The sequence below is a fragment of the Suncus etruscus genome, chromosome 9, assembly GCF_024139225.1.
Source record: "Suncus etruscus isolate mSunEtr1 chromosome 9, mSunEtr1.pri.cur, whole genome shotgun sequence".
NCBI classification, from domain to species: domain Eukaryota; kingdom Metazoa; phylum Chordata; class Mammalia; order Eulipotyphla; family Soricidae; genus Suncus; species Suncus etruscus.
This window is the reverse complement of record NC_064856.1, coordinates 14849191-14877005: the sequence shown is the minus strand read 5'-3', so window position 1 is coordinate 14877005 and position 27815 is coordinate 14849191. Positions and strand designations below refer to the sequence as shown.

General features: G+C 45.1%; 2 protein-coding genes across 2 annotated transcripts in view; one reads left to right on the top strand and one right to left on the bottom strand.

The window, feature by feature from the left end:
* TTI1 (TELO2 interacting protein 1) overlaps nucleotides 1-23708 on the bottom strand; it is a 49869-nt gene extending 26161 nt beyond the window's left edge. The window contains exons 1-2 of the mRNA XM_049779140.1: nucleotides 23671-23708; nucleotides 2459-4794 (exon numbers count right to left, since the gene is read on the bottom strand). Coding sequence (XP_049635097.1) covers nucleotides 2459-4760 — 2302 coding nt within the window. The 5' untranslated portion in view covers nucleotides 4761-4794; nucleotides 23671-23708. The remainder of the gene's footprint in view (nucleotides 1-2458; nucleotides 4795-23670) is intronic.
* Nucleotides 23709-24335: 627 nt separating this feature from the next.
* The window catches only part of RPRD1B (regulation of nuclear pre-mRNA domain containing 1B), a 65774-nt gene continuing 62294 nt past the window's right edge, over nucleotides 24336-27815 (top strand). Inside the window, exon 1 of the mRNA XM_049779323.1 lies at nucleotides 24336-24492. Coding sequence (XP_049635280.1) covers nucleotides 24342-24492 — 151 coding nt within the window. The 5' untranslated portion in view covers nucleotides 24336-24341. The remainder of the gene's footprint in view (nucleotides 24493-27815) is intronic.

The following is a 27815-nucleotide window of genomic DNA, read 5'->3' as shown; positions in this document are numbered from 1 at the left end:
AAAATTTGCTTCCTTATTCAGTGTTAGCACCAAGGACAGTGGAAGCCCATCCTTGTCCAAACAGTCAGTCTTGGGATTGTTTCCCAGCAGACAGGCCTACTGCCTCAAGGGGCCTCTTGTTCAGAGTCTAGGTGGCACCGACCAACCTGGTACATAGATGTTTAGGCAGTACAAATGAAAGTCAAAAACTTTTCCCTGGGTCTATAGCTAGTTTAACTGAGGACTCTGTGTTTAAGGAGAGTATCTAAAAGGAGATATTCTCCAAAGATTATTCCAGGTGAGAGTAAGACAACACATTTTTTTCCACAAATGGAAAAGTGCCCACTGTGCACTTCATCTTGCCTCACTCTCTCCATAAAGAGAGGTCTCCGTTCTCCACAATCCTTAATGCCCTTCTTTCCTCCAGTCCCTCATACCTGCCATTCCTTTGCCTGATAGTTCTTTAACAACACAAAAGGGGGGAAGAGGTGACAGCCATAAGTACTGGCAACTTCTCATCCTCCAAGCCTAGGCTCAGAAGAAGGTCACTTTCCTCTAGAGGCCTTTAGAATACTCTACCGAAAGCAGCCTGTCCAGTCCTTCTCATGTCAAGTCATTTTCCCTGCTTACGACTCTCGATAAACGAGTTTACTATTCAGTTGACTGACAAGTTTGTCATTTCTCTTGCAGGAGCAGGTGCTCCCTGAACTTATCCATCTTGTTCAAGGTGGGATTCACTTTATTTAGCACCAGCTGCCACATGGGTCCACATGGGGTAGGTATTCTTTATTTCAAGAATAAAAGGACACCAATTCCATAGCACTGAACATTCAAGGAGGAATGGACAGACACTGGAAAGTACATCCGAGGACTGTCCTTGTTCTGTCAGCAACCTTTGCAGCCTAAATCATAGGGATGAGCAGTGCCAGTACAATGGTATTGAGAGGCTAGTTGGAAGACAAAAAGAACCCAAGTGAATGGATTCTTACTTTTTGTTCAAGGACTGACAACAGTACAGTTAAGTCATTCTCTTTCTTTATAGTCCAAGATTTTCCTTTTTTTTTTTTTTTTTGGTTTTTGGGCCACACCCGGTGATGCTCAGGGGTTACTCTTGGCTAAGTGCTCAGAAATTGCTCCTGGCACAGGGGACCATATGGGATGCTGGGGATTGAACCCAGGTCTGTCCTGGGTCAGCCATGTGCAAGGCAAACACCCTACCACTGTGCTATAGCTCCGGCCCCAAGATTTCCCATCTTAATGGTGGTTAACACCTCTAATAGATATCCAAAAGAATTAGAAGGAAGGGGCCGGAGAGATAGCATGGAGGTAAGGGGTTTGCCTTGCATGCAGAAGGTCAGTGGTTCGAATCCCGGCATCCCATATGGTCCCCTGAGCCTTCCAGGAGCGATTTCTGAGTATAGAGCCAGGAATAACTCCTAAGTGCTGCTGGGTGTGATTCCCCCCCCCCAATAAAAACAAAACAAACAAACAAAAAGAATTAGAAGGAAAAGGAGAAACTAAAACAACTAAGAGAATTATAAATTCTCTTTAGTTTTAGATTTTTAGTTTTAGTTTTAGATTTTTCTGGGTCACCCAGCTGAGGTCAGAAATTATTCCTGGCAGGCTGAGGGTGGGGTTAGGAGAAGCCATATGGGATGCCTGGGATCAAACCCAGGTCAGCTGCCTGTAAAGCAAATGCACTACCAGCCAGGAGAACTTTAAGTTTAAAGGCAGTTTATAGGTTTCCTCTGTCCAAGATGACAGTCACAAGCTACATGCACCTGTTTAAAGTAAAATTCAATTCCTTATCTGCACTTGTTTAAACAGTAAGTTCTCTTGGACAGTGCTCCTTTTGAATATCAGTGGGCTGACTAATTCACGCTATCCCTGTTCCACTAGTCTACCTAGAGTTCTCAAGATTTATCAGAAGCAGTCTAGCAAGCTGCAAATAAGAGAACTATTCTAAGACCTGACATCCAGCGTGAGTGTATGACCCCAACTAATAAGGATCCTTATGAGCCTTAGTTTTATCCCTCCTTGTAAAATAAAAATGTTTATATTTAATTTGCAAGGCTTATATTCTGACAGAAATTAGAAGTTCAATACATGACAGAAAGTACTTAAAAAAAAAAGAAGAATGGGGGCCGGAGAGATAGCATGGAATAAGGTGTTTGCCTTTCATGCAGAAGGTCATTGGTTCGAATCCCGGCATCCCATATGGTCCCCCGTGCCTGCCAGGAGCAATTTCTGAGCATGAAGCCAGGAGTAACCCCTGAGCACTGCCGGGTGTGACCCAAAAACCACACACACACACACACACACACAAAGAAGAATGAAATTCTCACTACCATGAAAAGTAGAGATGGATAAATAACTATTTAAGTAATATCTTACGTAGCATAATCACAATTCAAAAAACAAAGGTCAGGTAACCAAGGATATTAGTCTTTCCCCCATCAGGAAGTGGCTCTCAACGTACCTAATGCTGACAGGAGGGCGTGAAGAACACCAACAAAGGAAGCAGCTCTCTTATCATAAAATTGGTCCAGGGTGACCAAAACATCTTGAACCACATCTGCCACCAAAGGAAGCAGGCTAGCATCTGAGTTTTGCAGCATGACTTCCAAAACCTTTGGGGTCTGGGGGTACAGAGACAGATGACGCAGATTTAAGGAGATGCCATTCACCAAATAGTCTGAATTTTGATTGATCAAGTGCCGCAGAGAGTCATAGCCACAGGCCTGGCAAATGTCCACCATAGAACTAGTAGCCGCCTGACTAATGAGTAGAGTCTGGTCTCCAGCCTTCTCTAGCACCGGGTAAAGGGCCGACATCAACAGCAAGCGGAAGTCTTCTCCTAGCGCGTGTGCAAAGTGGCCAATCCCTTCCAACTGAATGCATATCTGCCAGATGTTGCTATTCATGGAGCAAACGGTGGGGCTGGGCTTTGAGAAGGAAGGAAAAGGGCTCACTTGGCACAGGTGGGCAGTAGCTGTGATGCAGTGTTGGCCAAAGTGCTTTACCATGAGCTCCTCTTCTGTTTCTTCTGCTTCGATACAGGTGACTAAATACCAGTTTTCCTGACTGGTATACTCTTCAAGTATTGACATTACAATCTTCCTCAGTTCCTCTGGGCTGATTTTCACTTGCTTATCGTGGAGATCCTCCACCTCCAGTCCAGCGGCCCCTATGACCAGTTCGTTAAGGATCATGGCAGCTTGCTTCCGGTAAACCACAGACTCATGATATAGTTCCATAAAGTGATCAACCAGCAGATAGAGGTTCCCATAAAAACCAAGATGCCGACAAACCTGCCGCAGGAGGAGGAAAACCCTCTCGTCTGTAAAGAAGCGGAAATATCTCCTCTGAATCCTATTCCAAGGCCGAATGGCTGAGGTGTCAGGGGAAGTACTCAGGTGACTCGGGTCCCAGCGCCGCGTTTCCACTACTTTGATGTCCGCCACGTCCAATTCCAGAACTTGGACGAGTGCCTTGGAAAGGCGCTGCAGATGGGCCATTGAGTTAAGAACAAAGTCAACTTTGGGACCCAAGAGTTTCAGGTAACCAAGGAACAAGGAGAGAGTAGAAAATTTGCCCTGGTCGTCCAGAGAGTTCATGAGGCGGGGGAGAGATGTGGCGAGGGAATGCAGGTTTTCTGACAAAATGTCGGCTAAGGCTTGGTTGCCCATCACAACTCTCTGACCTGCAAACCGTTGCAGTACTTCTCCGCATCGGGCCTGGACTTCAGGACTGTCGTCATTGATAAGACTCACCAAAGCCTTCAGGAGGGGCCCCGCAGATTGGAGCAGAGATTGGCTACACTTCAGAAGAAGGGCCTCAACCAGGTCTATCAGGGCCAGCCGCACTCTCCAGTGTGGGTGAACAGAAACGCCCTCAAGGATCTTCTTAATCAGAAGATTCAGCTTTTCCCCTGTGCTCTGGACCCAGTCCTTGGCCCGGTCAACCATCAGTTCGGCCACTCGCTGCTCCACTGCAGGCTTCGTGCAGACCTTGGAGGTACTTCTGAGCTGCTCATCGGCCATAACAAAGCTCACAGTCCTGCAAAAGATGTTGAGTGAAGTCACGACAATACCATGCCCTTGTTTAAAGTCTCCAAGGATGAGCCGGGTCAGGGCAGTGGAGATTCCAGGTAAGAAAGAAGCAAACAAGTCCCCCAGTTGTTTCTGCTCAGGCTCATCCCAGGACCTTGGGTGCTCTTGGCAATCACATTGGAATAGAAGGACCTGTAAACACTTTAAGGCAGCAATTTTAATTTGCTTTGATTTCTCCTGTTCTGCCAGTCCTAGGAGTAGGGATACGGCAAAGCCCAAACGGGGCAACATGGAGGGTTCATAAAACATCAGGATGATGTCCCCATACGCTGAGTGCATTAACGTGTTGAGGCCCTGGATCACGGCTAGTTTCAGTTCTTCTGACACAGCTGCAGGTTTCTGGGAGCTGGGTGAATACAGGCAAGCTGAGAGTTCTGAAAAGAGCTCCTGGAACAGTTCTCCCTCCTTCACGCAGGTAGAAGAGAGCATGAAGGTAATGCACTCCACCACACTCTGGATCAAGCTCTCTCTTTTGGGGCCAGGCGTCTTCAGGGCAAAGCGCAGAGGGAAGAGGATGTACTGCTGGAGTTCTTGGAGGGCAGAGTCACTCACGGTTTGGAGCTGTGCCTGCAAACACTCCACATTTTCTACCGTCTGAACCTTGGTGAGCTGGACACACACTGGGCGCAGGGCGCCAAAGGCTTCCTCAGGAGTGTCGAACACTGCCATGGTGCCGGCTCCTAGCCCTCATTCAGGAAACATCCTGTAGATTATGGAAGAAAGGACTCTTTTCAGTAAGGACGTTAAGGTCAAAGAGCATGTAGAGCTCACCTGATAGGCACTGGGGCTCTGCACAGTACTATGAAGGAACTGTGGGTAGGGTTAGAGCTGGTACCACTCTTGTCTGCTTCATTTTTGGGACATACCCTATGGTGTTATTCCTGGCTCTGTGCTTAGAGATCATTCCTGAGAATCCAGAGGACAACGGTATGTGGGGTACTGAACTCAAATAGGTCACCTGCAAGACATGCACCCTCCCCACTGTACTACTGCTCTGGGTCCAGAGGGAGTCCAGGGGCGAGTGAGGACCCAGGGGAACAGTGACAATGTGAGAGTTAGAAAACACTTTATGGGGCCGGAGAGATAGCATAAAGGTAAGGCATTTGCCTCGCATGCAGAAGGACCGTGGTTCGAATCCCGGCAGCCCATATGGTTCCCAGAGCCTTCCAGGAGCAAATTCTGAGTGTAAAGCCAGGAGTAACCCCTGAGCGCTGCCAGGTGTGATCCAAAAACCAAAAAAAAAAAAAAAAAAAAAAAAGGCTCCGCGCCCCGCAGCTGCCTGCCCTTTCCTTCCCCAGCTCTCCCTGCCCCCCTTCTTGTAAAAGAAAAAAAAATAAGAAGAAAAACAAACAAAACAAAACACCTTATGTCTGCAGTATGAATGAGAATGGAGGGCAGGGGTAGAGTGTGCCACTTGGGAGAGCCAAGATGGTATCACTGGGGAAATGCTTAAGTCATACCTTGAAGAGGACAGAGGAGGTATGGGGACTATTCTAAGGGCCCTGAGGTTTGACTTGTGGGATAATACACTTTCAGGAAAATATTTGAAGGTACAGACCCAGGTAACTACTACCCTAAAACAAGATGTAGACTATTTCCAACCACTACAAGTCTTTTTCATTCACACCTCTCTGTAGTCAGTTCCTATCTCCCACTGCCCAGCTGTAACTACTATTCTGGCTTTATCAGGATGGTTGAGTTTTTCTTGCTATGGACATGGTTACCTTCGGGTATTGCAATCCCTGGGGTCAGTCCTATGGGAGAAGACTCAGAGCTGACTTGAGAGTGAGTGGAAGAGAGAGGAGAGCAGTGATAGGAAGAGCTTAGCCCTTCATGGGAAAAAGAGGTCAGCCAGGAGCCACATGAAGCAGCTGAGCGAATCCAAACAAGCGTCTCTTTTCTGTCATGGGGAATTCAGGTCAGGGACTACAAGTCCAGAAGAAGGGACTGAACAGAAGGCACAAGGAGGGAAAGGCCAGGATTCAGCATTCCCCTGGGGAAGCAGAGCATGCTGGGAAGACATCGAGATGGGGAAGACAAAGCTGAAGCCAGAGATCACAAACATGTGGCATGGCAGGGCTCTGGATGGAGGCTTTGCAATGGCTAGGCTGGGAGTTAGTCATTTTGGGGGTTTCTGGACAGATGAGAATAGGAGGATCTTGGCTGCTTCTCCTGTTCCCAATCCAAAGAACTTTTCACAGGCCCAGTGACCACGTGGATGGCAAGCGAGGCTGGGGAATGTGGCAAGATCTGCAAGGCTGCCTTGCCCTCATCCCAGAGCACCCCAGGAAAGTAACCAACTGCTTCAATAACACACAAGCACACATCCATAAAACTTCATCAAGGCTGGTCTGAGGGTGAGGGAAGACACATACCCACAGCCTCATTAAGGTTGGTATGAGGGACAGAGAGCACACACACAGACACACACCCATATGACTCCATCTAGCTGGTGTGAGGGAGAGGGAGTGAGCACTGCTTTCCTGCTTGTGTAAGGGTTTGATCACTTTGTCTGCACTCTTCAAGAAACTGGACAAGGGAAGAAGCTTGTGTGCTGTGCTGTGTAATGTGTGTGCCAGGAAGAGAAGTAGCTCAAATTTCCCAGTTCCAGTCTTGGATGATGCCAGGAAGTGTGGCCAGAGACTCTAATTGCCCTATCAGCCCATCCACTGCTGTTATTCGGAACCTCGGAGTAGCCCTGCTGAATATACCAGTTGCTGGAGCAACAGAAGGAAAGATCATTAGTAGGGCCTTTGCAAAAGGCCAGAGAGCAAACTAGACACCCTTGAGGTAGCACACAGGATGAACAAAACTACCCAAATAGACAAGGATTTGAAAACTAGTAATGATACCAATAACAAAGTTCAATTTTAAGTCAAATAATACTTGTTTGTTTGATCCATATTCAGCAGTGCTCAGTGCTAATTTCTAGCTCCTGTGCTCAAGAATTACTCCTGGAGGGTTCAATGGACCATATATGCTACTTGTGATTAAACCCAGGTCAGCTGTGTGCAAGGCCTGACATGCTGGACTATGTCACCAGTTCCAAAAATAGTTCTTAGTGGGGGCTGGAGCGGTGGCACAGCAGTAGGGCCTTTGCCTTGCACGCGGCTAACCTAGGATGGACTGTGGTTAGATCCCCAGCGTCCCATATGGTCCCCCGAGCCAGGAGCGATTTCTGAGCACAGAGCCAGGAGTAACCCCTGAGCGTCACTGGGTGTGCCCCAAAATCCAAAAGAAAAAAAAAAGTAGTTTTTAGTGTATCTTTTTTTTTTTTTTGGGCCACACCCAGCGGTGCTCAGGGGTTACTCCTGGCTGTCTGCTCAGAAATAGCTCCTGGCAGGCATGGGGGACCATATGGGACACCGGGATTTGAACCAACCACCTTTGGTCCTGGATCGGCTGCTTGCAAGGCAAACACCGCTGTGCTATCTCTCCAGGCCCTAGTGTATCTTATTATTAGACATTTCCAATAAAGTACTTATTAGATTCTAAGTTTTTAATTTTAATTTTATTTGGAGTACCCAGCAATGATCAGTGGCTACTCCAGCTCAATGCTCTGAGGCCACTCGCAGTAATGGAGGAGGGATGAGTGCTGGTGACTGACATGGACCTCCAACATAAAAAGCATGTATTCAGTTCTTGAGCTATCTCTCCGCTACTTTCTTTTCTTTTTTGGTGTTTAGTCAATACTGGTTAGGCAATACGCAGAGGTTATTCCTGACTCTGTACTAAGAAATCACTCCTGGTAGTACATATAAGGTGCAGGGGATTGGACCAAGCCAAGTGCCCTATCTCACCAGCCCCAACTCCTCAGTCCTTCTTAGGGTTAAAAAAAAAAAAACAAAAAACCTCAATTGATGAAAAAAATATTTTTGGTTTATTTTGAGGCCACACCTAGTAGTGTTCAGGGATTACTCTTTGAGGTTCTCAGAGGCTCATATGTGGTTCCAGGGATTGAACCAGGTCAACTGTGTGCAATGAAAACACAATATCTCCTATGTTCTGACTCTGACTTCTAAATTGGTGAAATTGTTTTTTGTTAATAAATGATTGGGGTCAAAGAGAAAAGGAGTTAGGGGCTGGAGAGATAGCATGGAGATAAGGCATTTGCCTTGCATGCAGAAGGATGGCAGTTCGAATCCCGGCATCCCATATGGTCCCTCGAGCCTCCCAGGAGCAATTTCTGAGTGTAAAGCCAGGAGTGACCCCTGAGCACTGCTGGGTGTGATCCAAAAACCAAAAAAACAAAAACAAAAAAAAAAAAGAGAAAAGGAGTTAAAGCACATACTTTGCATGTGGCAAGTTCTGCCATCACAGGTTCCCTGAGCATCACAGTTTATGACCTTGGAGGCATCCAGCACTCAATGACCCAGGTAATCATTGGGTAGTACTCCATCTTCTGGTCTCACATAGACTCTCTAGTGAATTGGCTGAGAATCACTAGGAGAGAGTCCTTAGATTTCTTGGGCACCGTTAGGCAATGCCCCTGCTCTGCCCAAAGCAATGAAAAAGATGGCGCACTGCTGAGATCCCTTAGTGGTAGCAGAGCTACCTCAAAGACATGGACATTGTGAGACTTGAACAGCAGATGCTGGCTGGGAGAATCAATCAATATGAAAAGTCCTGAATCCTGGAAAGTGATAAAAGAAGCAGATGAAGACTAAAATAAAAGAACAAAACCTTAAAAAAAAAAAAAAAAAAAAAGAACAAAACCTTTTCATGAGCTGCAAATAGGCTTATGTGGAGAGGTATGTAATAAGCATAAGTTCTATCCTGGTAAGAGTTCTCAGCATTAAAGAGAAAATAAAAGTCTATACTTTCAGGAGAAATAACAAAGAAGACATAAAGAGAAAAAGAGCCTGGCATCGAACTATTTGTCTGCAACAAAGGAGAGTAGAAGACACTAGAATATCTTCTATAGACTTCACAAAGTACCGTATTCCCAGATGGCTACATGGCAAAAAAAAAAAAAAAAGTGGACTTTAAGAAAGGTCTTCTTTTAAACAATGAAACTCAAAACAAACAAACAAACAACAACAACAACAACAACAAAAAACCCTAGAGTCCAAAACTAGAAAAATGAGTGAAAGGGAAGTCTTTTTTCCCCCCCCAAATCAAGAGAAACTTACTTCAAATAAAGTTTAAGTATGCTAAAGTTACATTTTGGAGGGAGCCATTGACAGAGTCAACACAATCCCAATCAAAACCCAAGAAGTCTTATAAAACTTAACAAGATAAGGCTGGAGTGATAGCATAGCAGGAAGAACATTTGCCTTGCACACAGACCAGCCCACCTGGATTTAATCCTTGACATTACATATCACCCCCCACCCCCAGTTTGCCAGAGGGATTGTGAATGCAGAGCCAAGAGTAATTCCTGAGTACCCCACTGGGTATGCCCCCCCCCCCAAAAGAAAACCCAACTAAATTCTAAAATAGATATGGGAAAGCACAACACCTAAGTTAGTAAAGACAATCTTGAAGATAAACAACAGTGGTAAATGGTGAGAATGTAAGTTCTTACATGATCAGATTTCAACATTTACCATAAAAGCAGAATATTTAGAGGCAACATGTTACTAGCATGAAAAAGATTAATAGAACAGCATAGAGTAGTGGTCCTCAAACTTTTTAAACAGGGGGGAGGCAGTTCACTGTCCCTCCGACCATTGGAGGGCCAAACTATAGTAAAAAGAAAAACAATGAACAAATTCCTAAGTACACTGCATCTATCTTATTTTGAAGTGAAGAAACAAAACGAGAACAAATACAATATGTGGCGTGTGGACCATAGTTTGAGGACCACTGGCATAGAGCCTAGAAATAGTCCCTACATATACAATAGAGTGCAGACATGGACTCATACATGACCAAAGGGAAGCTGCAAGGAAGTAGGGAAGGAATAATCTTTTCAATTAGAAGGGTTGTCCTGGGGCCGGGCGGTGGCGCTGGAGGTAAGGTGCCTGCCTTACCTGCGCTAGCCTAGGAGACGGACCGCGGTTCGATCCCCCGGCGTCCCATATGGTCCCCCAAGCCAGGAGCGACTTCTGAGCGCATAGCCAGGAGTAACCCCTGAGCGTTACCGGGTGTGGCCCAAAAACAAAAAAAAAAAAAAAAAAAAAAAAAAAAAAAAAAAAAAAAAAAGAAGGGTTGTCCTTCAGTATCCATGAGAATTGTCCTGATTCCATTTGTAAAACATTTCAAATGTAAAACAAAACTTTGCAAAGAAAACAGAGAACACTATTGTGATCTTAAAGTAGGCAAAAAATTCTTAAATAGGGCTAATCATAAGAAAAGATAAACAGATTATTAACATTAAGAACTTCTGTTCAGGGGTTGGTGAGGTGGCGCTAAAGGTTAGGTGTCTGCCTTGCAAGCGCTAGCCAAGGAAGGAGTGCGGTTTGATCCCCCGGCATCCCATATGGCCCCCCCAAGCCAGGGGCAATTTCTGAGTGTTTAGCCAGGAGTAACCCCTGAGCATCAAATGGGTGTGGCCCCAAAAAACAAACAAAAACAAATAAATAAAAAAAAGAACTTCTGGGGCCTGGAGAGATAGCACAGAGGCGTTTGCCTTGCAAGCAGCCGATCCAGGACCAAAGGTGGTTGGTTCGAATCTCGGTGTCCCATATGGTCCCCCGTGCCTGCCAGGAGCTATTTCTGAGCAGACAGCCAGGAGTAACCCCTGAGCACCGCTGGGTGTGACCCAAAAACTAAAAAAAAAAAAAAGATAACCTAACAAAAATATGGAAAAGAGTCTAAGCAAACATATCATGAAAAACTATCCAAGGGACTAGAGCAATAGTATTGATAGAGACATGTTGCCTAGATAGAACATTTGCCTTGCACATGGTTGAACTGCAACCCATATGGTGTCTTGAGGACCACCTGGAGTGACTGTTGAGTATACATCTAAGAGTAACTCCTGGTCACAGGGTTGTTCAGAGTGTGGCCAAAAAAAAAAAAAAAAAAAAAAAAAAGCAAAAAGCTAATAGATATATAGAAAGACATCTAATTCATTATTTAGGAAAATGCATGTTTTGGGGGAGGGGCAAACTCAGAGGCACCCAGGGTCTACTCCCAGTTTGATGTTTGGGGGTCATTCTGGCACTGTCAGATCTTCTGCAAGAAAAGTATGAGCTCCAGCCTATTGTACAATCTAAAACCATAATAAGATACCTGAAAGGTATCCAGAAAGGTCATAGTGAGAAGGGGGTGAGGAAAAAAGGGAGAAAATACTAGGAAGTGGCCAGCAGACTGAGCAATGAAGATTCTCACTGAATGCTGGCTGGAGTGTAAATTGATAAAACTACTTGCAAAAACTCCTTAATGGCATCCATTAATTTAAAGGTGAACCTATAGATATGTGCTCTATGATCTAGTAATACCCCTCTTTATAGATATGTGCAATAAAAATGCATACGTTACCGAAGTACGTTTTGGAAAGTATTATATTCAAGTGCCCATAAATGGGAACTACCCAAATGCCCATTTATACAAGAAAGGATAAATTGTGGTTTACTTTCAATGAAATACTATATAGATGAAGATTTACCACAATCAGAGATCTCCAGAAGAAGGGTCGCAGGCTCAGAAATATAAAAACCAGGTTTCTGTAAGGAAAATAGCCTAACAAATTGCTACTTTGACTTGACTATAAAAGGCAGTCATAGAGCTTTATGGGATGATCATGAAATCATACTTGTGTGATAATCTGTCAATTGCAGAAGGAATTGTTAGGTTTAGAACTGTAGGAATCTTAATAGTCTATTCCTAAAAAAGACAGTCTTGAAGCTTGAAAGTGGTACCTCAAGGTTGATATCAATATAATTAACAGTAACCGCATCATTCTGGCCCAGAAAGTGGTTTTGGGACAAGGTATTCAGGAAGAGCTGACTTTCAGGGTAAGTGGAAAACAAACAAACAAACAAAAACAAAAACAAAAAACCAGCAATAGGAACTGAATAGGATAAACCCGAATAACTAGTTCTCTGATGGCTGCCCTTAGAGCTCCACTCACCCTTCTAGAAAACAGTCACTGTGAAAGTTGGGTGGTTGAGATCTCCCATACACAAGGAAGTGGCAGCCTCCACCCTCCTCCTCATCTTTCTGTTTTGACATAGGGTTCCCCTGGAGATCCAGACTGCTATGCAATGGTGGTGAAGACAAATGGGACTATCTGTATAGAACAATTGCATGTGATAATTAGAGACACTTAAAGGAGAAGGCCTTAGATTACAAGATACTATGTGTCAGGTAAGAAATCAAAAAGGGGGCCGGAGAGATAGCATGGAGGTAAGGTGTTTGCCTTTCAGGCAGAAGGACGGTGGTTTGAATCCCTGCGTCCCATAAGGTCCCCTGTGCCTGCCAGGAGCGATTTCTGAGCATAGAGCCAGGAGTAACCCCTGAGTGCTGCTGGGTGTGAGAGACACACACACACACACACACACACACACACACACACACACACACACACACACACACACACACACAAAACAAAATAAAAAAAGAAATCAAGAAGGAAAATGTGAAAGGAATTTGGGGAAAGAATGAAGAGCAGTGGGCCAGGGAGAGGGGCTCAATAGTAGAGCTCATGCCTAACACGTGTGAAGCACTGGGTTCCATCCCAACACTGAAACAAACAAACAAACAAACAAAAAATAGGTAGTGTTGCTAGAGGGAATAGGATCTGGGCTGGGCTGAGGAGACCACACTCAAGGCTACTGGGAAGACTGTTTTTAGGGAAATATTGGCTCCAAAGACCAATATTGGTGGAATATCGGTACAATTTATCAGCATAGAAGTTTTGATCTGTGGTTTCCATACTGGGCCAATTCACCTCCCATCCCAGGCAATCTGGTGCTTCCTCCTTCCTCCTCCAGTTCCTGGGGGATGTAGGAGGGGTACTATTGTATTGAAGATGATCAGCACAGCACACTACTGCTCAGAACTCCAGGACTTCAGCGTAGCTGAGAAGGAGTAAAGGAGAGTGCAACAATGCCTGACAGTACAAAAAGACACGATCGGCCTGGAACTGCTTCTTGGTGTGAGCCAGGCTTTACATAGCACCCATGTTCTGGAGCAAGCACTTAATTGGGTCTCTTTATATATGCTGTTCCGCCATAAAGCTTAAGGTTCACTAACTCCTCACTGTCTGGGCTGAGCCCAAACAGGAATTCCCAGTGAGGCCTTCCCAGATCACTGCTTTGAAAACCGCACCCCATCTCTTTCCCCGACCTTTATCTTACCCCGGCACTGTCCATCATACCGACATCTTTTTTTTTTTTTTTTTTTTTTACACGGCATCATCTTTGTTTGCTTATTGTCTTTCTCCCCTTACTAGAATACCGGCTCTGTGAAGGCAGGGATAGTTCGTTAACAGGTTTGGTTGTTTCAAGAGAAGGTACTCAATAACCAAATGTTGAGCTCTGATATCAGCTATAGACAACCTGGACAAATTACTCCTTAGGATGAGTTATTCCTACCCATACATAACTGCAGCTACAGTTTGAGCCTCTGCTAGATGCATTCTTAGAGGCCATCAGAGTGTAAGTTTGGGCTGTCCTCTGGCTCATTTTTAGGCTTCTACTTGCGCAGGGACTGAATGGGTTTAAGAATAAGAATCTGACCATCCGGGTTTTAGTCCTGGCTTTTAGTTTTTGGCTTTGTGACTCCATGATTAGTATTTTCAGCACAAATTAATCTTGGTAAATATAATAAATCTCCAACTCTAGTTCTATTTGGATAAGACTGAGTTTAGGGCCAGAGAGATAGCCAGCTGTAGGGCATATGCCTAGGATGCAGCTGATCCGGGTTTGGTCCCTGGCATCCCATATGGTTCCTTGAGCCAGCCAGGAGTAATTTCTGAGCACAGAATCAGGAGTAATCCCTGCACACATTGGGTGTGACCCCAAAACAAACAAACAAAAAAAGGCTTAGAACTCAGATCTGGAATCGAGCCTTAAAAATTACTAATGTGGGGCCAGAGAGATAGCATGGAGGTAGAGCATTTGCCTTGCATACAGAAAGACAGAGGTTCAAATCCCAGCATCCCATATGGTCCCTGCCAGGAGCGATTCTGAGTGTAGAGCCAGGAGTAACCCCTGAGCGCTGCCGGATGTGACCCAAAAACCAAAACCAAAAACCAAAACAAAAAAAGATTACTAATGCAAGTTCCTGACTAGGATGTTAATATTGTTTGAAAAAAATACATAAGCTGGGCAATGTGCTAGGCATTTCAGATATAAAAAACCCTTACTGAAAGCTGAGTAATACAAGGCCCAGAAAAGTTGAAAGTGATGCCCAAGGTCACACAATGAGCCAAGGTCAGATCTGTAACTCAACTCAAGCCTATCTGATTTCAAAGGCTTGAGTACTCATTGTACTATACCAGAGGTTTCCAAGATGTTGTTTAGAAATCAAGGGTAAGACAGTGTAAGTATGAATGCCAGGGCCCCAGCAGATGTGCTTGATCAGAATCCATACGGAGGCTGGGAAGGTATTCTGGGGAAATCTATTTCAGAAGTTCACCAAGCCCATGTGATAAGCAGGCAAGCGTGAGAATCTGGTACTGTATGCATTCTACACACGCAGTCTTCGAATAAGAAGAGCGGGGTGATGAAAGAGATACTTGTTCAATAATCCATCTGGAGGCAGTGTTCAGAGTGTGCTGGAGGATTACTGTCTTGGGTTGAAATGACTGGTTTATTTATCTATCTCCCCAAGTGGTTCACTTTCTCAGTGTTGCAGTTTGTAGTTTTGCCAGCATCTGGTACAGCGTCTGCCAAGCAGTTCCCACCCACTGCTTGTTTAATAAATGAGTAAAAGAAGCTAGATAAATATTAAACCTCCAGCATACCCCGAAGCAATGTGGCTTCCTACTCATTTTTACTTCTACCTAGATAGAAATGTACCTTGGTGTACACAATGTACTCCTCACTGTGCTAAATTCTTAAAGAGGGAAAAGGGATACAAAGGTGACCTCCACTCCCATCCCAGTCATGCCTCACAAGCTGGAGGGACCCAGTTGAGAAGGCTCTTCCCTCGCTTGCAGTGTCAGTGGATGCCCAGCAGAGCCACTAGGCTTTCTAATATTCCTGTATGAAGGAAACCTGTAGGTGAAGGACAAACAGGGGGCTCATGGGAGAGAGATAGTACTCATGCTCCGAATGCAGGAGAATCAGGTTCATTTCTGGCACTGTATGGTACCTGGAACACTGCTAGGAAACTCCTGAGGAACATTCCAGGAGTAGCCCAGCACCCTCAACAAAGAAGTGGGGAGTTGTACTTGCCTTTTTGTAATTCCTTGTATCACTAATAAAGTAAAATAAAATAAAAAAAAATCAAATCTAGTGGGATACCTCCCTCCAGCTGGCAGCAATATGGGTCCTTCTCTCTCAGGGGTGAGGTGCGGGTGTGTGGAAGTTGAGTAAAGAGCATGGATTTCAGCCTACACCTGGCAATAATGAGATGAGGATTCACTTTGTCCTTCCATAGCAGTATTGGAGAATGATTAAAGTCAGAATCAGAGTCTCAGAACAAACTTCCAAAATGTTCATTCAAAACCACTCATCACTCTCAGAATAAGTAAGAGCTCAAAGCAAATAAAAAGATAATCACAGTCTCCATCTTCCCAGTAGAAAAAAAAAAAAAACAAAAACAGCCTCGCTCCTCCAAGCTCAAAAAAAAAAAAAAAAAAAAAGATAGCTCATACTTCCCAGGCAGCTCAGTCAGGTTAATACCCCTGTGGCAATCTCAGAAAGGGGTGGGGTAAAGGACAGATTCCCATTATTCTAAGAACCACAGCAGACAACCACCCACCATCAGGGGTGGCGAACAAGTTCAACACAAAGCACCAAAATTTTAAACTATGAGAGTCAGAGAGCCACACCACGCAGTGACCTTCCAAAGCAAACACTCACACAAAAGCATATAATTTTAACAATAATATATAAAACACGTAAGAGGCAAAGAGCAGCATTCATTTTGGCCGGGAGCCGCATGTGGCTCGAGAGCCTCGTGTTTGCCACCCCTGCCCTACATGCTCCAACAGAAATGGTTGAGCTCCACAATTTTATCAAACGTCCAAACCACCAAATTAGTTTCAGATTAATATATCCTGGGTCTCCATAGCTCTAGTATCAACCTAGTAGTGTGACAGGAAATCTAACCAGAAATTTATATTGAAATCCACCTGGGGCCGGAGAGATAGTATGGAGGTAGGGCATTTGGCTTGCATGCAGAAGGACGGTGATTAGAATCCCAGCATCCCATATGGTCCCCCGAACCTGCCAGAAGCGATTTCTGAGTGTAAAGCCAGGAGTAACTCCTGAGCGCTGCTGGGTTTGACCCAAAATCCAAAAAAAAAAAAAAAAAAAAAAAAAGAAATCTACCTAACTCAGTGAGCCTACATAGTAATACAGAAGGTTCAAACAGCACCAATCAAAGCCCAGTAAATCCTTAAACACTGACTACAGTAACATCATGGAGAGACATAACAATCATTTCAAAGTGACCCATATTGACCTAATTTTTGATAATCCCATTTGCCTGTGTTATAACTAACAATATGAAGTAAATTTGTTTGTGTCTACATGGAGGCAAACTCTGATGGTGCTGGGAGATTGGGGCCACTGGTAAAGAGAAGGTCAAACTGGTGGTGGGATTACTGTTTGAAATTTAATACCTGAAATCATTATATTATGAACAACTTGATAAGTGTTATAATAAAAATAATTAAAAAATAGAAAAGATGATACATGTCAATATTGAGATGACAGAGAGGTTAGGCTTATTTGATAAAACTTATCAATAAAACTTATTTGATTTTCTTGGTTTTTATTTTTGGGTGGGGACCCACACCCAACAGTGCTCAGGGGTCACTCCTGGCTCTGTGCTCAGAAATCAGGGACCATATGAGTTGCCGGGAATCAAACGCAGGTCCATCCTGGGTCGGCCGTGTGCAAGGCAAATGCCCTACCGCTATGCTATTTTACTGGCACAGATAAAACAATTTAAAAAGTCATGCAGGACTTCAACAAGCAACGCGCATGCTTAAAAGACAAGACAAGAAGGTCTCAGAAAAGAAACAGACAAAAAGGGTGGGGGGGGCAGCTCAGAGTTAAGGTGTTAAAAGTTTTGCACAAGGGAGCCTGGTTGGATCTCAGCATATCCAGGAATGGTCACCAATAAACAAGTACTTCTGGGTGTGGCCCCTCAATACACAAGGAACAAAAAGACTGGACATTATAAAATTCACTGATTAAGAAATAAAGTAAGTGGTGTCAATGGCAGAACAGAGAACAGAATATAAGTGAGGAAAGATAAAAATTACCTTATCTGAACAACAGAGAGAAAATCAGTTGTTAGAAGCCTCAGGAACCTATGGGACAAAAGACTAAAGTTACAGAAGGAAAGGGTAAAAGGGGATATACTGAAGAAGTATTCAAAGAAATGGCTAAGAACTCATATTTGGTGATATAAATCTGTATTTAAAGAGGCTGTGAATCTCAAGAAGGATAAGCCCATATAATTCTATATCAATTATTTTATACTATAAGTTTCTGAAAAAGAAGAACAGTAAAATCTTGTAACAGCGAAAAAGAATCCTTAACTGTATAGGAAAGACCCTTTACAATAGTGAGTTTCTCACCTGAAACCACAACGTTGGAAGCAGCATAATATTTGGGGGTAGGGAGGGGCTGGAGAGATAGCACAGTGGTAGGGCATTTGCCTTGCAAGCTCTGACCCAGGACTAATGGTGGTTCGAATCCCGGCATCCCATATGGTCTCCCATGCCTGCCAGGAGTGATTTCTGAGCAGAGAGCCAGGAGTAACCCCTGAGCACTGCTGGGTGAGACTCAAAAACAACAACAAAAAACCCCCCAAATTTGGGGGTGGGTGGATGCACCTATCAATGCTCAGATGTAAGACTCCACTCACCATAAAACAACCCATGGAGAATGTGTCTGGAGCAGGGTTCCTGTGGATAATTAATAAAAGGGTGAAAAACATGGAGTCAGTGGGACTTCTACCTCTTGGTATGGAGCCCGCCAAACAGACTTCTATTGACTAGCTCAGTCCACAACCAGGCAGGGGAAGGCCCAGTGATAGAGAAAGGTTCTGGCTCTAGCTAATCCAGTCTAGGTATACCCTTTACATGTAAAAAAGGATGGGTGAAGAGAAGGGTTGGGGGAAGTCTTTTTTTTGGGTAAAGCATGATGTAATCCCACACTCAAGGGCTCATATGAGATGCCAGTGATTGAATCCAGGTCGACAGGAGGAAGTGCCCTCCCTACCTGCTATTCTCTTGCTCTGGCCAGAGGAAATAGCATAATTAAAATTTTTCAGGTGTTGAAGAAAATAAAGTGTCAACACAGAATCCCATACTTAGCAAAATGTTCCTCACAAATGGTTTATAAATCAAGATGAACTACAATGAGAGCAAAAGCTGTTTTGGGGGCCACATTAGGCTCAGGGCTTGTTTTTGACTTTATAGGTCAGGGCTTATTCTTGGCAGAGATCACATAGGGTGTCAGGGACAGCACTCAGGTTGGCTACGTGCAAGGCAAATGCCTCACTAGCTTTTACTATTTCTCCAGCTCTGAGAGTGAGAATTTGCCTTCACTGAAACAACTAATAAGAAAAAAGAACATAAGCAAAATATGTGTGACTACAGTGTGTTTTCCTTGTTCTTTTGAGTTTTCTAAATTGTCTGGAACTGAAGCAAAAATTATATCACTGATGTAGTTCTAAATATATGTAGAAGAAACAACCTAAAACAATTATAAAAGTGGAGGCTGAACAAAGAAAAGGGGAAGTGTGGGAGTATGGCTCAGTGGCTTAAAATGCTTGTCTTGCTAGCAAGGGGCCATCAATTGAAACCCTGGGGTTGGCTGCAGGTGGCCTGGGGAACACCTGCTTGGCTTCCACTCCCATGCTGTGATATCCAACTCACCACAGTCAAGTAGGTACAAAAACTAGAGCTGAAAGTGCATGACCCCTGACAAACACTATAGTTAAAGGCACTTGAGGCCCATGGCCAGTGGGTAATTCCAGAATTTCATGGATGAGAACCAAAGCAACTCCCAGAAGATGTTCAAATCCTACAACTAGTTCTGTTTAATATCAATGACCATGCATATTTGTGACCCCTGGTGGGAACCACCACCAGATGTGCAAGCACCACAGCCAGGCATATAAGTGAACACTAGTCTCTGCAACAGCAAAGGGAAGGGGGGGGGGAAGAGGGAGGGAATTGAGGGGAGAGAGAAGGAAAAGGAAATTAACTTTGTCAATTTTACTAGGAAAAGAAAATTAACTTTGTCAATTTTACTAGACCTACCAAAGATTAGATACAATTAATGTAACACCTAAGAGATACTCAGAATTATGACAGATTAAAAAAAATGAAATTCTAAGAAACATTCTTGCAACCTATGGGAAAGTAGGGGAGTGGAGGGAAAAGAAAGAATACAATATAGCAAATAAAAGTAGCAGACTTAGGCTCTAAAACAGCAGTAATTGGACGTAAAAGATCTAAATGTGCCAATGAAAAACAAAGAGAAGGGGCCGGAGAAATAGCACAGCGGTAGGGTACGCACAGAAGTAGGGTACAGAGCCGATCCAGGACAGACCCAGGTTCGATTCCTGGCATTCCAAGCATGCCAGGAGTGATTTCTGAGCACAGAGCCAGGAGTAAAGCCTGAGTGCACCCAGGAACCAAAATAGAAAACAAACAAACAAAAAAACCCCCACAGAGGATTAAAAACTGTCAGAATGGATTAAAAACTCTGAATTAGGCCAGGAGATAGACAGCCAAAAGTCTAGGGAGGCCAGGGTTGGATCTTCAGCACTACACAGTCCCCTGGGCCTGCCAGGATTAGCCCCCATAGCCTCTGAGCATTGCTGGGTGTGGACCAGAGACCAAAACAAACACAAAAACCACAACGTCCAGCAAGCATTGCAACTAAAAGTTTGCAAACCATTGTTGGAAAGACAGTATAGTGGGTAAGAAACTTGCCTTTCACATGCCTGATCAGTAGCAGAAGTGACTGATCCCTGAGCAGGGTCAAGAAGTTAGCATGGAGCTAATAGTTGATAGTGTGGCCCCCAAACAAACAGTTTGCAAACTATGAAAGTTAATCAAATGTGTTCACTGCAGTAACAGAGGATAGAAAGGAGGGGAAAACAAAAGAATAAATGGTACAGTATTTGATGTAACTTACATCCCCAGAATACTTTAAATTCTGTAATATGTATTGTTTCTTAGTATATTGTGCACAGATACAATATAAACAACTGTAGCATACACTGTTTCAGGAACAAGAAAAGAGGCCTATAGAGCTTTAGTACAAATGCGATCACTACAACAGGCCTGTGTTCCTAGATGTGGAAGGCACCAGCCAACTACACATTCTTTTATTTATTTATTTTAAAGTAAAAACAGGTTTACTTCAAAGGTTCTGAGGAAGGGGAGGGAGAGCATAAAAAAAGGGGAGAGTGGCATGCTCTAGACAGAGCACAGGCTTCTTCAAGGGTGAAGGGATCCCTGGTAGGGAAAGTATGAAAGCACACATCTCAAGAGGGAGATGCAGGTGACATATGCATGTGGGCACAATGTGCATGGGCCAAAGAAGAACATGTGCCCAACTACATATTCTTTTCTAGTGCCCAAAGAATAAATGACTGGATAGACCAGGGACTGGAACAATAGCACTGCGGCAAGGCGTTTTTGCCTTACTACCCAGACGGACCCTGGTTTGATTTCCGGCATCCCGTATGGTCCCCTGAGCCCGTCAGGAGCGACTTCTGAGCTGAGCACAGAGCCAGGAGTAACCCAAATGCTGCCGGGTATGAGCCAAAAACCAAACCAAACCAACCAACAAACAAAAAAAAAACCCCAAAAATAAACAAAAAATAAATGTTGCCAAATGACTGGATAGACCATACCATGGGATATTAAAAAAAAACTTTAACAAATATAATTGAAATCAAAGTAGAAAAATTAGCAATAGGAAATATCTCCAAAAGCCTAAAAAATAAATATATTTCTATACTAACACAATATAAATATTATATAAATAAATTTGTATGGCTTAGCAATTACTAATAAAAAAAGCTTAATAATAAAAGTTTATTTAGGTCAAATCACCCAGAAGCCAAACAGCCTACTTCTACCTCTGAAGAGAGATGCTTCCCAGAACAGTGCTTCAGACAGATATTTCAATACTGACTCTAAAATGAAGGAATGAACCACTGATTGAGAGTGAAGAATTTGGGATCAGAGCTTGGTGAGATTCCTGGCTATAGTCTTTCTTATATCCAAGTAACCTTGGGGAAAATCTACTCATTCTAAGTGTTGTTCCTTCTTCATCTATCACATGGGAATAATAATAATCCCATTCAATAGCACTGAGATAGTAAACTTAATATAGAGGTCTAGTATAAAAGTATTAAATTATAAGGCCGGAGCCAATAGTACAGCAAGTAGGGTACATGCCTTGCAAATGGCCAACCCTGGTTTCATCCCTAGCACCATATCCCTGAGCCCCAGGAGTGATGACTGAGCAGAGCCAGAAGTAAGCCTTAAATGCCACAGGGTGTGTCTTCCCCCCTACCATACAGCAGCATCGGGCCAGAGAAGAAATATAGGGATTAAGGTATTTGCCTTCCAGAGTCCGCCCTGATTTCATCCTTGAGACTGCATATAATCCCACCAGGGTTACATGAGCACTGCCAGAAGTGCTCTCTCAGTAAATCAGGGACCCAGTAGAAATCCTGAAGGATCCAGTAGTAAACCCTGTAGAATCCACCTACTCCATCCCAGAAAGGACTAAGTATAAAAGTGTTAAGTATCACATAATAGGGTTAAATTCTGGAAATGCGTGGTTAGGCAATTTTGCTGCGGTATAAACATCAATGAATGAAATTACACAAAGCTCACTATAAGAAGAGGTATATATAGGGACCACTGTCATATGCGTGGCTTGTAAATTATCATTATGTAATGTACAACAGTATATGACAGTGTTACTAAAGATGGAGATTTGGTCTCAAAATTCTAGGTTACAATCATCGCTAGATAAGTATTATAATTTTAGACTGTTCACTTCTTTTATACTAATTCCCTCAAGCAGCAATGATTCAGCAGCTGCAAAATGAGAGATGCAGCCCCTCCCTTCAATCTGCAATTCCAGCCTCAGTTTCCTCCTTTAACAAGTGGAACTGCACCATTCTCCATCTCAGAGGTTTGCTATAGGATTGAGTGAATTACTGTGCAAGTCCAGTACCTGCCCACTCCATAGCAACTGCTTTCTATACTCCTATGCTTCTTAGCCTAAACATCTAAGCAAAGAACAAGAATTCCAAGAGCAAAACCGGGCATACACTAGAATATTTTGTTTTTATTTGGGGGGGAGTTGTCACAGCCTACAGTGTTCAGGGCTAACCCCTGGATTTACACTCAGAGATCACTTGAGGCAATGGACCACTTGGGAAATGTCACAGTTTGAACCTTGGTCAGCCTCATTCAAGGTAATTAAGACCTTTGCTTGCTGTCCTATCGCTCTGGCCCCCTAGAATATTTCTTTCTTTTTTTTTTTTTTGGTTTTTGGGCCACACCCTGTGATGCTCAGGGGTTACTCCTGGCTATGTGCTCAGAAGTTGCTCCTGGCTTCTTGGGGGACCATATGGGATGCCGGGGGATCGAACCGCGGTCCGTCCTAGGCTAGCGCAGGCAAGGCAGGCACCTTACCTCCAGCGCCACCGCCCGGCCCCTAGAATATTTCTTGATTGTAGTCTTTGAGTTAAAGCAAAAGTGGACTTTCCTAATCCACTTTCGAAATGAGAAACAAACACCTAGGAAGTTGAAGAAAAATGATGGGAAAAACTTTACTTTTATAACTCCCTATCACCGACGAAAGTTAGATCAAATATTCTTTGCTGATTTGATAAATGAAATTCCAAGCTCTCTTAAAAATGGAATTAAAGGTTCAGGGTCTGAACTAGTGGATGTTTTGGTCACACTCGGCAGTGCTCTGGGGTCACTCCTGGCGGGTGTTAGGGGAAGGGGTAGTGGTGGAAACGACCATCTTGGATACTGGGGATCCAATCTGGGTCAGTTGAGTGCAAGGCAAAAGCCTTACCCGTTGCACTATCACTCAGGCCTCTCCACTCATGTTTCTCAATGGGTGAACCTCTCCTCACCATCCCAAGAACAACGCTAAAAACTGAGGAAAAAAAGTTAGCTGGAAGCCTGGAAGGTATGAAACTCCCAAAACGATGAAATTAAAAAGAAAAAGAAAATAAAAAGATATGCAAGCAACAAGGTGTAAAGGGAAAAGGCCACGTGGGTGGCTTGGCAGAACCAAAAGCCTCTGGGGTGTGTGGGGAAGGCCGCAGGACAGAATTGATATGGAGGCTCAGTGAGGCTGCCAGGTAAAGGATCAAGAAGTGCCCCTTCCATACCCAGTGGTCACGAGGTCACGACTATTCAGCCTCCGCGTCCCCCTGCAGAACCCCCCAGGTGAGGATCCAACTTGGCTGAGCTCCCTCCTCCTCCTCCTCCTTCCTCCCTTACCTCGTCTTCCAAAGTCTTTCCCTTAATCTCCCGCCTCCAGCACCCCGCCGGAAGTGACACGCTAAGGAGCGCGCCGCACAGCGCCAAAAAGGGCCTGCGGGAGCGGGAGAAAGGGTCCCTCGAAGCCACTGCGCAGGCGCGCGGGCGCGAGCGGTCCCTGCAACCCCCAGCCGGAAGTGACGCACTCAGGAGCGCGCCGCACAGCGCCAAATAGGGCCTGCGGGAGCGGGAGAAAGGGTCCCGCGAGAGCCACTGCGCAGGCGCGAGCGCTCCGAGCGCCTTCCGGTGGCCGCCGAACTGCTCTTCTCTCCTCGTCCGCGGCCGCATCGTCCCCCCAAAGTGTCCCGAGCCCAGCTCCGAGGGACCGGCGGCAGCCCAGGACAGTGGCTTTTTCCTCCACTCAGCTCTGCCACCCCTCCGCCGGGGCCCTGCGACCCGGGCCCACCCCCTTTGACCCGGCCCCGCGGCGGGGTGAGAGGTCGGCCGGTGGCCATCTTGCGGAGGCGGCGCGGGCGGCTGCGGCTGTGGCTGTTGCTGTTGCTGCGGAGACCCGGCCCCTTCCTTCCCTCTCGGGGTCCCCCCGGACTGCAGGCCGCCGCCGCCGGCCGAGGTCCGGGCGTCGTGCCGTCGCTCCCTTCAGGCCCCCAGGCCGCGCCCCGCCGCCCCCCGCCATGTCCTCCTTCTCCGAGTCGGCGCTGGAGAAGAAGCTGTCGGAGCTCAGCAACTCGCAGCAGAGCGTGCAGACCCTGTCGCTGTGGCTCATCCACCACCGCAAGCACGCGGGCCCCATCGTCTCCGTGTGGCACCGCGAGCTGCGCAAAGGTAGACGCGCCCCGCTGGGCCCAGGAACACCCTGAGCGAGCCTCGCCCGGCAGGGCCTCCTCCTTCTCCTCCTGTTGCATGTGTCAGTTGGAGTCGAGTCAGTGCTCAGGGCGGGAAACTGAGGCTCTTCGGGAAGATGCATCGACCAACCAGCCAGCCGGGCCCGCGGATGGATGCACCGACTAGCGTGCACGGGGTGCTCCTTAGCCCCGTTTCCCCAGCCCGGGCATCCGAGATCTTGTGTGCCCCAGTTAGACCCCCCCCTCCTGGGTCATCTCGGTAGCACCTCGGACCTGGTTTGGGGGAGAGGGCACTCTGCCTTTGGCGGGGCTGTGCGAGGCCCTGCCGAGCTGGGAGAGCCCGCGATGCGGAGCGGGTTCTGCTTCGCGCTCTTTCCCTCAGTGGGGAGAAGGGTGGCGGGCAGAAAGAACTTCTCCCTTTCCCCTCCTGACAGATCTGCGCACACTCTGCGCACATTCATCCTTTCATGGATTAGAATGCTTGGAGCAGCCCTGAGAAGGGGGTGCAGTTAGATCGCCTTAGTTCGAAGGGCCACATCTCTTGGATTTTCTTTTCAGGCTCTTCTTCCCATGCCACTTTCTTCTGCTTCCCAAGTCCTCCACCTTTGGTGCACCTTAACTGCTAGGCTTGGAGTTGAGAGTTTTGAGAACATGTTGCCCCTTGGTTTCTCGACTTGTATATACGGAGGTGATGAGTCCTGCCGTTTATTTTTGCTGTAGCAACGTGGCAGGTGTTGTACTAATACCTTTGGCTATAGTGTCTTTTTAAAACTACTGATCCCTATCAAGTAGAAATTTTGCAGGAAAGAAAACAGTAGGCCCAAAGAGCCTGTAGTGGTGAAGGATAAAAAGGATAAGCCGGATGAACATCTAGCAAGGCTAGAGGCTAGAGTGGTGAGCTGTGCTGCCTTTCAGCGATTAATCACAGCTGGGAGAAACTGGTGATGACAGCGTGAGTCGTGGTGTTGGCTATCGATGGTCCCTCAGATGAGCTGACGGATGAGAGGTAGAGATAGAGCAGGAGGTAGAGCAGTTGAGTTTGGAGCTGTTAAGGACCTGCACGGCTAGGAGTTAGTGGGGTTAGGGAGTGAGTCTGTACTGTTGTTTCCTGAGCCATGACTCTGCCAAACCTTGTTTTAGAGATGAGGTATGGGACGTTGCAATGTTGTTTGAAATCTCAGAACCGATGTGGCACAGCTACAGATTGGAAACACCTCAGTCCTTCTGAAACTGTGGGTCACGACCCTCTAGTCAGGTAACTGTTGGGAGTTAAACAAAATTTGGCAATAAAGGTTGCTGAATGCAAGCTTAGGCAAGTTTTGGATTTCTGGGGAGGAATGAGCTGGCCTGTAGAAAGTGAAGAATCCCTGCTTTTAGGACACCCAGTGTAGCTCTCTAGCAGATCCCCCACCTAATCCCCCATCTCCCTTGGTAAAGGCCAGTGCTCTATTCAGGGCATACAGGTGGGATTTGAGAGCTCTTCTGCTCTCAGTGATCTGCTTCAGGACCATGCCACCAGTCACATTCATCCTTTCATGGATTACAGTCATCATCTCTGTCACCCATCCCTCCCAAACCAGTGTAGTTTTTATTTTATTCTTTGGTTTTCTTCATTGGATTCTGTCTTATGGAAGAAACTAGGCCTTCTTGTTTTTCTGTAATGCCCATAGCATGGTTCCTGAATCACAGTTAAAAATTAGGATTTAAATTGTCATCATTTTCATGGCCCAAACGTTAGATCTGATAAAACTTCTTATCAGAGGGTGGCCATGCCTGGGTGAGCTCAGGGCATACTCCTGATTCTGTGCTCAGGGTTCATTGTTTGCAGGGCTTGGAGGACCATACATAGTGCTGGTGATGAAACCTAGGTTAGTTGAGCAAGGTGAATACCCTCTCCATTGTACTATCTCATTGACCCCTTATAGAACTTCTTGTGATAGTTAATATTTGCAGTTTGTTTTTTAATGACTGTGTTCTCTCTTGAATATGTGTCTTGCTTGCTTGTCTTGGTTTCCTTGCTTGCTTATTTCCACTCTGAAAAAGTCTGTAGTCTCTCCTGAACATGTATTTTCTCTCTCTCATCCTTCTGTTCAAGTTTTGTTCAATTAAAACTACCATTACTAGGAAAAAATGTTTTTATATTTACCAACAGGGTAGCCACATGCAAGGAGTACTTGAAATGTGTGAATAAGAGACTTTATAAAGGAAGTTTTAAATTAATACGATTTGAAAATTGAGTTCCCAAACTGTGCTCACCACATTAAAGTGTTTGTAGCACGCCTACTGAGTGGGCCTGATCAGACCTAGAGAATGTGCTCTTCACGTCTTCCAAGGACCCTCATGAATTAAAATCATTCTCATGTTATTAAGAAAAAAGTTTTTGTGCCCTAATGTTGACTGGCTCTTGCCGCCCCCCAGTTCTGGACCACCCAGAATTTGAAAGTGAGCATAAAATATGCTCAAATAACTTCTGTATTTTTTTGGAGGGGATCACACCCAGCAATGCTCAGAGGTTACTCCTGACTCTACGCTCAGAAATCGCTCCTGCCTGGCTGGGGGGACCATATGGGATGCAGGGACTCGAACCACTGTCCTGCATGCAAAGCAAACACCCTACCTCCATGCTATCTCTCTGGCCTCAACTTCTGTATTTTTTTGAGATGCTCACAGATGTTCTCAAAATAGTTAAAGACTTAATTAAAAATATTTTTTGTTCTTTTCATTTTTACAATGTAATTTTTCTCTCTTTGGATTCAGATCAGATAGAATGCTGCCTCTTTCTCCCCCTTCCCCATATATGGAAAATTTTGGAAGAAAATATTTTTGGGTGGGCTTTTTTTAGTAGTATTTCAATGGTTTGGCCTCCTTGATGCACATGTACAGGCCTCTTCAAAACATCACTTTTTAGGATGTCAAATACCAACCAAATAAGCTAGTAGTTTTTGTCAATAAGTTATTTAAGTTTTGTTCAATAACTGTTTCAGCTGATTTAGCAATGAGCCTAAACAGAGGGACCTGTTCTGTCATATTTTCATCTGGAAAAATGAACTGCCATCCTGGGATGGAGGATGTGTTGTTTGTGGCTCTTTGCGATGGAGGATGTTGTGTTGTATTGTTTTGACTCTGGGGTAGAGGATGTGTGTGTATTTGTTGTGACTCTAGGGTGGAGGATGCGTGTTGTGTTGTTACTGTGGGGGTGGAGGATGTGTGTTATATTGTGTTATTGTGACTGGAGTGGAGGATGTGTATTGTATCTGTTTTAACTGTGTGGAGTGGAGGGTGTGTGTATCTGTTGTCACTGTG